Consider the following 10,192-nt stretch of genomic DNA (forward strand, 5'->3'; position numbering starts at 1 on the left):
CTCCCTCCCCCAATACACACACTCTCTTCCCATCTTCCCCTATATTTACTCTGGGGAATAGTTGTCAACTTGGGATATGTGTGTGTAGGGGGGTCCTGATTCCCATCCCCTTCCCCTCACCCCGCCCCACCCCCAGAGCTCTGTGGAGGAGATGATTGCCAGCACAGCGTACCTGGAGCTATTCCTTCGCAGCGTATCCGAACCTGCCCTACTCCGAACCTTCCTGCGCTTCCTGCTGCTCCACCGGCATGATGCTCACACCATCCTTGACACCCTCGTCTCACGAATCAACAGTAACTCACGGGTACAACTCCTGTCCTTGATCATGGCTGCTGCCCCTAGGTCAGGGTGCTTCTTGATTTTTGTCTGCTCCCATATCCTTACTGCTATCCTTTGACCCACCTTGCATCATCTCATGTCTGAACAAGGCTCCCATCCTCCTTGGGCCTTAGATTTTCCACTTTGGCTTCATGCCTGCACAGATTTTCCAAATGCCTCTGCTTGTTACTGTCCTCAGGAGATAATTATTCTCTCCACTTTTTTTCCTCATCCTGAGAAGATCTATAGTCTCTAAGGTATCTACTGGATCTTCTGTCCTCATTCATCTTATGCATGCTCGATAGCCACTTCTAATGGCAATGACTTAGATGAATTCAAGTTTTCTAACCTTTTGTTATAAGCTGATAACTCATTTAGGTTCAGTCTCCTGAAAGGCTTTTTGGTCCAAGGGGTAGCTATCAGGCTACTTTTAGTTTTCCACGTTCGTTAACAAACACCTACTGAACATCTACCATTAGCAGGCTTTGTGCGGGATATGAAGTCTATTAAGTTACTGGGTCTGCTCTTATAGAAATAATAACCTAGGAGGGGAAATAGGATTGCAAAGCAGTGATGCTAGGAAGGAGGAGGCTAACACTTATAGCCAGACCCTGGGACTAATATTTTTCTTTTCTCTAAGGAACCATACCATACAGCTGATGGGAGTGAGGTTGAACTCTGCTTTTCTTGTTGCTAACAATCTGTATTTGACCTCTGGGGTCCCAAGATACCTTCATACTATCTTTTCCTGGTTATGGACACCAGTCCTTCCTCTTAAGTCACCTGAGATAAGAGTTTAGATGTTGGAGACAAGCAAGCAACACGCTTCCTGTGGAGGAAGCGTCTCAAGAGCAGGCCTACCACCACTTTACTTCCTCCCTGGAAGCAGATATGATGGTTTTTTTAAAATTATTAATTTGTTTCATCTATGACGTTGTCAGTGTTGGGTTCTCCTTCCATAAACACAAATTATAATCTTTCTTTACCTCAATAGACAGCTTTTACTAATTGTGGCCAAAAATTTCATCCTACTTTGATTTACCTGGTGATTAGCCTTTCTAAATTTTGTTAGGTTGGTTCTAGTATAAAAGATGTAGGGCTCCTCACCAGGCCCCTGTTACAACTCACATGCCATGGTTCTTTATCATTAATAAAATGCTTTCCTTATAATATGCTGGAGAGGTAGAGAGTGCTGTCATCTCCTTTACAGTTGAGTAACCTGAGGTTAAACTTTCTTATAGTCATATGGCCACTAATAGCTGCTGTTGGTTTTAATAACAGTTGATATTTATATAGGATTGTAAGGTTTGTAAAGAGCTTTCCCAACTTTTCCAACTTTCATGTGAACCTCACAACTCTGAGGTTTTGGTATTGAATTCCTCATAGATAAGGAAACTGAGGTTCAAAAAAGCTGATAATTTTGATGCTGCTAGGAAGTGGTAGAGCCAGGCCTTAACCTCCTCTCTCAAAGTCCAGTGCTCTTCCTAGGCTGGTTGGCTTTGGAAGGTGGTCTTCCCAAGAGCATCTTAGAATTCTCTCTCCAAGATCTGTTACTTGACAGTGTGTGTTCTCAATTTTTTCTGATTTAACTTCTTTCCCTTAAAGCTGGAAGGAATCATAGAGTTCTTCTAATCCAATTGTCTCATTTTTATGAATAAGGAAACCTGGACCAAGGCTGGTCAAATGGTTTACCTTAGGTCCAGAAGTAGTAAATGACCTTCAAGGCTGAAATTTGAACCAGGTCTTCTGACCCCAGAGCTAATGATCTTTCTTCTGCTTCACACTTTGGAAAACTTCTAACCTCAGCCATTGAGCTAAGGGGAAGGACAGTAGCTGGAATTCAGTTCTGGGCACCACATTTTCCGTAAGGCATTGCAATTAGAGTGTCTAGAGGAAGGCAATGAGGATGGTGAAAGCCCTCAGTTTCATGCCCTATGAGGATTGATGGAATGGGCTGAGGATTGCCTGGAGAAGCAAAGATTTAGGAGTGGTATGGCACTTTCTTCATGTATGTGTTGGGCTCTTATGTAGAAGGGAGATTGGGCTTCTCCTTGCAAGAATAATGAAGGGAGATTGTAGAGGGAGGTTTCATTTGGAAAATTTTGCCTTATACCAAACAATTAAAATTTTCCTAAAGTGGAATGACCTGCCTCAAGAGGTCTTCAAATGAAGGCTGGCAGCCTACTTGTTGGGTCTCTTGTAGAGAGGATTAACTGACCTCAGAGGTCTCATGCAACTCTGAGATTCTGCCATACCTAGGCAGAGAGAATCTGGGGGAATCGAGGAACCTCAGAAGCCAAAGAGAAATTGGCTGCTGCGGCTGCAGAGGCGCTCTTGCCTCCACAGATCTTGGGAGTGGGGATTCTTCAGGAGTAAAGAAAATATTAGGCAGTGCTGAGCCTTGTGCTCATCTGTAAAGGAGCTATGTCTTCCTCCACCCCTGGGCCAATGCTTCTTAAGGACATCTGCACACGTAATTATACTTCATGGCACTGCCTTTCCATTCCTGGGTGTGCTGCCCTGCCTCCCCTCCCCCTCCCTGCCTGTCAGAATTCTTAGGGCTTCCTAGTTTCTGCTCCCCAGCCTCCTTTTCCTGTCTCACCCCTTTGTATTTTTCCTGATTGATACCTCTAGAAAGGGGGTTCTTAACCTATGGTCCATAAACCTCCCCCTACCCCTCCACCTCTACCACAAAGGGTCCACGGATAGATGTTAGGGAATCCATGAACTTGGAAAATAAAAAAAAAAATACATCTTAATTTTCACCAACCTCGAATTGAAATTTGGCATTTCCTTCAATTATTAATTAAAAAGTACACATATTATGGTGAGGAAGGGTCCATTGGCTTTACCCGATAGTCACAAAACATTAAGCAGCCATGCTGTAGAGCAAGGAAGATGACTCAGAATCTCTCCTTGTCTGAAGCTCCTCCCACTTCCTAGGGCAAAACTTCCTGGTTACCTAATCTCTTCGTAGAAAGATATTCGGCTACATTGTGTCACTGAATAGTTTGACACACTTAGTTACAGAGTTTAAGAATAGTCTTTGCAGATATTCAGCTAAGCAGTTCACCATTCTACAGACAAGCCATGTGCGTGGCCTGTGTTAGGCACTGTGCTTCTTCACAATTTAGATAAGCATCAGGATCTATATCTGGAAGGAAGCTTAGAGGTCATCCAGCCCAGCCCTCTGAGATGAGGAAACTGAGGCCTAGAAAGGATAATGATTTGCTCACGGTCACTGTGGTAGTCACTGGCAAAGTTAGGATTTGAACTTAGGTCCCACAACTAACTCTGAGCTTCACTTTTTTTCTGCTGTGCTGTATTGCCTTCCTCCTCATGAGAGTGCGTAGTCTAGTAGGGGCCTGAGACACTACCAGATAACTGGAATATCCAGTGTTACCAAGCGAGGGCTGTTGAGTGGGGTCTGAGAGAGAAGGTCATTGTCAGCTTGGGGTGAGGAAGGGCTTTCTGGAGGAGGGGGCGTTTGAACTGGGTTTTGAAGGATTGGTCAGAACTCACTAGAATAAGAGGACGGAAGAGAGGAGATTCCAGGCATAGGGAACAGTTGAACAAAGGCACTCATAGGAGGCTAGAGAGTGGTCCATTTTATGATAAAGTTCAGAGGGTTTGGAGGGGGCTGTGGATGGGAAAAGTTCAGAACAGTGATAGGGGGTACAAAATTGTGAAGAGTCTTGAATGCCAGCAAGAGAGAGTCATTTCAACTTTGCTCAGTAGGCAGTAGGGAGCCACTTGATTTTTGAGGAAGGGACTGAGCAGATAGATTACTCTGGCAGTTTGTGAAAGATGTATTGGTGTGGGAAGACCCGTCATGATGCTATTCCAGTAGGCCAGAGATGAATGATAATGAAAGCCTGTATTGGAGTTGAGAGAAGAACTAGAGAGAGTTAGAGAGCATTTTTTGCAGACATCCAATTTGTTACATCACAGCTAATGAGAAAAAAATTCAAACCGATAAGCAGATCACCCTTTGGAATGAAAGGAAGGGTCTACCTTTTGAACCTTTTGAACACAGGTTTGAACCTGTGGTCCCTGCTGCCTTTCTCTACCCTGATTTGCGTGGGCTGTCTCTTTGTGCTCTGCCAAGTATGCGTGCAAATTATCGCTTGAAAGATTACTAGACTTTTATAGTCAGACCACCTGGGTTCAAATCTTGGCTGCAGCATTTGCAAGCTATGTGACCTTGGGTAGTTACTTAATTTCTTCTGTAACCTAAGGATGGCAATACTTACTAGTGTCATGGGTCTCTTGTGGGGAAAGCATTTGTCAATTCTAAAGTGCTATAGAAATGTGAGTTGTTATTTTAGCTGATGGGAGGGATAGTTGTAGGTGATTATTCCTTTCCCCATGTCAACATGATGGTCTCTGCCTGAAAGGTGGTGGCGGGCAGCAGGGAGTGAGAACTTTATGCAGATGACCTCTTCCTCCTAACTCTCTACTGTTGCCCTGAGCCTGGGGACTGGTGGGAGGTTAAGACCCTTAAGTAAGTGACCCCTTCCTTCCCCTTCAGCTCTGCATGGTCTCCCTGAGCCTCTTCAGGACCCTTCTGAACCTCAACTGTGAAGATGTGGTGCTGCAGTTGGTGCTTCGGTACTACAAGTGGGAGCATAGCTAACCCCCTTGGGAGTGCCCTGTGTGTACCCTCAAGAGGGCTTGGTGAAGGGAGGGCGCTGTTTGGGAGACCTCAGTAGGCTCAGTTGTGCATTTTCCCTAGCTAGGTGTGTGAGGGTTATGAGAGAGGGTTCCAAAATAGTCCTCTTCCTGACATCAGCCACCTACCCCCTCCCTCCCCTATCCATGGCTCCCTCTGTGCCTTCCCTGATTCCCATATTTTTTGATTCCCCGGGCCCTAACCCCACAACCTCCCTGAGCCTTAGTTTTTGTGTCTCCAGACTCCTTGTCCCTCAGGTATCTGACCCCAAGCTGCTGCTTCTCCCTTTCCCTCAGGTATCTGGTCCCGTGTAACCATGTCATGTTGAGCCAGAAGCGAGCCGTACGTGACCTGGACCTGTATGGGCGAGCAGCTGACAAGTTTCTGTCCTTGATCCCTCGCTGTTGCCGACATCGTGCCCCAAGTCCACCCCACGTGGAGCAGACTTCCTGGGCTCGAGGTGGGGATAGCCAGTGGCAAATATGGGCTGGCTTCCTGGGAGGAAGCTTATAATGGAGTATCTCCAATTCCACATAGAAAGTCTATGGTGGAAAGGATTTGGGCCAGCCTCTGCCTCTGAATAGAGCTCTCCCTAGCTCCCAATCCCATTTCAGCTCCATCTTCCTCCTGTCCCTTCCTAGCCCCCTCCTTGTTATTTTTGGCCTGTACCACTCCATCAGCTTCTCCATCCTTTTTCCCCTTTGGAACCTGGGGCATGGAGGGGTGGGGCTGGAATGATGATTTGAAAGGTGAAGGGAGGTGGAAGAAGATTCACTAAGCCTGATCTGTTCTGATATCCCCATCTGTCTTTCTGTCTCCCATGTTCCCTCATCCTGACTCTTTCTCCTCTGCCTTGCCTTGATCTCTCCCATGATCAACTCTCCCCTATTCCACAGTGGTTCCTGTGATGACCCTTATTTTCCTCATTTGTGTCCACAGGCCCTGGCAGCCCCAATTTAGATTCCTCATCAGTGGTGACAGTAACCCGTCCCTCTACACCGTCTCGCCTTGCTCTTTTCCTTCGGCAGCAGAGCCTGGGTGGCACTGAGCCCCCTAGCCCCGCTCCTCGCTCTCCCAGCCTGGCCCCATCACCGGCCTCCAGCCCTGGCCACCGGCCTGGCCCCGTGGAGGAGCCAGGCGAGCTGGAAGACAACTACCTAGAGTATCTCCGGGAGGCTCGGCACTGCGTGGACCATTGTGTTCATGCCTGCCGTTCCTGGTCTGCCCCCTATGATGGGGAGCAGCCCCCGGCTGACCCTGGCCCTGTGGACCCCGGCTCTGGCCCCACTGGCCCTCGGACTAAGAAACGGAGCCTACAGCCAGAGGAAGAGGATGGGGAGGATGGGGGTGAGGGGGAGGAAGAAGAGCTAGGAGATGGGGGCCGTGTGGGGGCACGGATGTTGTCTCTAGGGGAGGGAGAGGGCTCTGGCTTGCTGACCTCCCTCCAGGTCAATGGAGCACTAGGACCTTGGCCTGAGGGGGCCAAGAAAGTGCGTCGGGGGCCAGGTGAGGGAGTAGGGGAACAGAAGGGGGGAATTGGAGGGTTGGTTGGGCTAGAGGGCTTTGGGAGGGAACTAAGAGAGTTGGAGGTGGCACTGAGTAATGGCGGTGCTGGGCCAGATTCCCGGCACGAATCCCCATTGCTTCCTGAAGAGGAGGAGGCAGCCTACGAGAGCTTCAGTTGCCCACCTGAGCCCCTCGGCCCCCTCCTCAGCAGCCCTCTTCGGATTCCCAGTCAGCTGCCCAGCCAACCCTTCACAGGTGAGTCCTTCACCCTGGTGTTTTGTGTATGCCTTTGGGCTGTGTCCCGTGTGTGTTCTTATTGCTGTTGCCCATTTCTCCCATTTCCATCTTGTGTGGGTTCCTTGGCCTTTGTGTGCCTTGGCTTATATTCATACTGGGTTGGATGAGACTTCTTGGCTTATGTCTCATCTGTGTCCAGACCATAGTAATCATCAGACCTCACATTTATCTAGGGATTCAAGGTTGACCAAGTACTTTACATACATTGTCTCATCTGTTCCTCATTACAACCCTGGAAAGTAGTTGCTATTCTTAGCCCCACTTTATTAACGATGGAACTGAGACTCCAAGAAGTTAAGGGATTTGCTGCTTGGGGTCACACAGATAGCAAGGATTGAAGGTGGGATTCAAACCAAGGTCTTCCTGACTCCTAGTCCAGAGCTGTATTGATTCTGACACTATCATGTATCTCTTGGCATATGTTGTTTCTGTGTGTGTCATTTCATGTATGTTTACCCTCACTAATTTCTCATGCTTTCTTTATGCTTTACTGGGTAAGTCTTCTTGGCTTATGTTTTGCATTTGTGCCGTGCCATATCATGTCATATGTGTTCCAAGGCCACTCTCTCATCATGAGTTTCCCCTTTGCAAATGATCTGTTTTGGCCTCATGTGAACTATAGCCATATCTTCCTGTATTTGACCTCCTTCCAGAATTTATGTCTCTAGTCCTAATGAATCTACAGTCTTCTGTGTTGCTTCAGGTTTACTGATGGTCTTTCACTGTACTTGATCTTATCCTATTTAGAAGGCATGTAGATGCTGTTTCATTTATGTAAGGCATATCTATATCCTATCACCTATAGGAATCATATGTGCCATGTCTTGTGTGGGTGGTGTGTGTGTGTGTGCTCCAGTATCCATGTGGGAGGCATGTATGTGATGTGACCTAGATTAGAGCTGAAACTCCATATCCCTGTTGCTGAAGCAGTCGCTTGGTCCTTCAGCTCCAGAATTTAACTCTTTTCTAGGACCAAAGCAAAGGGTCTGCCACCCTGGCCTTCTGATTAGCTGCCACCTTCAGGAAGTTCCACTAGGGGGCACCCCAGTCACTGTATGCTTCCACAGCCATCAACAAATTAATCTCTCCCTCCCCCCAAGTCTGAGCTTTTCTAAGTGTTTCCTTCTACTGAACTGAAGAACATGGGGGAAACAACAAAAAATATATCCTGGAAAAGGCTACTTTAGATGGTGTAGAGTTGGAGATTGACCTATTGTCAATTCTGGGTATAAAGGGGAGAGGACTGTCTGTCCTTTTCAGGTTTCTTTCTTCTCTTCCTTTGCTCTCCTGCTTTAGTTACAATTCTGGTTTTTACTGGACTCCAAATTGTTTTCCTTGTTGTTTGAATTTTGGTTGGTCTTGGATACCTAGTTCTGGACAGAGGTGGCTCAAACCAGCATCTCCTTATTTTTTCCTTGTTTTTAGGACTGCTTTGGCTTTAGGGCTGCTCATTTATTCTGCAGCTTACACTATGCCTTCTTGGTAGTCCTCAGGAGAAAAAACAAAGGTACTTTTTTGTCTATGACCTTGGACATTCTTCTCTTGACTTTGGTCTGCCCCGATCTTACTTTGTAGTCATCTCCTTCAGCTGCAAATTTTTCTGATTCTTGGCCACAGGAAATGCTATTCTCTTCTGATATCTCCTTGGCCTGAGTCTAGATCTTGTAATTTCCTTAGCACATCCTGTTTCTTCTGTCCTGATTGGTCTGGTGTAATCACACTTAGTAGTCCAGTCTCACTACTACTTCCTTGTCTAGTGTAACAAGTTGTGTTGGCATCTTGGTCCAGTTTCCTGGGTGGCCATGCTGCCTAGAGGGTAATAGCATCCTGGAATCCTCACCTTACCCTTCTTGCCACCCATTTGGTGACAAGACTCAGAGTGCTTGGACTGAAAGGGAACTTAGAGATGATCTGAGATCTCTCACTCTGATCAGGGATACTGCGATTGTTCAGATGTGACCTCTCAGGTCTTTTCCAACTCTTATTCTTTGACTTCTGTTTCCTTCCCCCTTCATTTTACAAATAAGGAAGCTTACCTGATGCTTAGTGAGACCCAGTGCTCAAGACCACAGAGCTAGTAAGTGGCACAGTCAGAACTTGAATCTAGGTTTCTTGAGTCCTTATGTGATATTACTTCCTTTCCTAAAGGAAGTAATTACTTTCTTTTCTCCTTTCTGTTCTGAAACCAAGAACTCTCTTTATTTGGTTCTTTGACTACCTTTGTTTCTTCTTTGTTAGTTCTCTTCGGTTTCTATTCTGTGCCCTGATTAACACCTTGAGCTGAATTGACTTAACTGGGCCCTTCTTGGTCTTCTGATTCTTTTCTATTGGGAAAGCTGATTGTTACATCTGAAGCCAAATAATGATTCCCACTGTGAAGATTTGGTAGCCAAGTCAGGAAGAGGACTAGCTGGCCAGATTCTATCCCACTTTATCTACTGCCTCACTCAACCTTTATAAGCTCGCTCCCCATAGATGCTTGGATGGAGGCTCCTTTCCCTCTCCTTCTGCCACCTGGATGCTTAGGTTATCAGAATTTTCCAGTTCCTTTGGATTTACCTCATCTTGGCCTGGATGCCTGCTTTCCCCCCAGAGTTAGAGGCAAGGTTTCTCAAAATGATTTTACTAGCTCTTCAAGAAAGAGAGTAGAATGCAGCAAACTCGTAGGACTCAGAAATGCTGAGTTAAAAAGCCTTGGACTCTTATACCAAGATGTCCTCGATCTAGTTATAGAGGCTGCTACAGTTTCTTGTGACCAATGTCCCTGCTTGGTGCAGTGGAAAAAAGATTGAGTTGGCAGTCAGAAGACCTGGGTATGTGTCCAGTTCTGCCACTTGTGTGATCTTGGGGAAGTCATTTGGTATCTCTTGGCACAATTTCCTCATCTATAAAAGGGGATTGGACTAGATGACCTCTAAGATCTAGCTCTAATTCTCTGATCACCCATATCACAGAATCAGTTGGAAGGAATCATAGAAGTTAGAGTTTGTAGAGACCTTACAGATAAATAAGTCAGTCAGTCAACAAGTATTAAGTGCTTATTGTTTGCCAGACACTGTTAGGCATTGAGGATACAAATAAAATGACTGAAGCAGTCTCTGTTCTCAAGGAGCTTATGGTGAAGTCCAGCTACCTCTTTTTTATAGAAGGCACAACTTGAGGCTAAGAGTGTTTAAGTTCTTTAGCCAAAGTTACCCAAGTGCTAAAGAAGCAGAGCTAGGATTGTCACCCAGGTTCTTAAGACTGCAAATGGAGTGCTCTTTCCACCAAGCTGGGATGACTTCCAGTTACATATTCCTGTACAGGAATCCTCTCATTAGTATCCCTAATGAGTAGTGTCCAGCCAAAGGTGTGTGTGTGTGTGTGTGTGTGTGTGTGTGTGTGTGTGTGTGTGTGTGT

General features: G+C 46.3%; 1 protein-coding gene across 1 annotated transcript in view; it reads left to right on the forward strand.

Moving 5' to 3' along the window:
* Window positions 1–10,192, forward strand: part of FAM160A2 (family with sequence similarity 160 member A2) — a 22,100-nt gene that overhangs the window by 7,853 nt on the left and 4,055 nt on the right. Inside the window, exons 6-9 of the mRNA XM_027864704.1 lie at window positions 137–304; window positions 4,850–4,929; window positions 5,287–5,450; window positions 5,930–6,751. Of these exons, the coding sequence (XP_027720505.1) occupies window positions 137–304; window positions 4,850–4,929; window positions 5,287–5,450; window positions 5,930–6,751 (1,234 nt within the window). The remainder of the gene's footprint in view (window positions 1–136; window positions 305–4,849; window positions 4,930–5,286; window positions 5,451–5,929; window positions 6,752–10,192) is intronic.

Source organism: Vombatus ursinus, unplaced genomic scaffold, assembly GCF_900497805.2.
Source record: "Vombatus ursinus unplaced genomic scaffold, bare-nosed wombat genome assembly UNPS02014775.1, whole genome shotgun sequence".
Classification (NCBI taxonomy): domain Eukaryota; kingdom Metazoa; phylum Chordata; class Mammalia; order Diprotodontia; family Vombatidae; genus Vombatus; species Vombatus ursinus.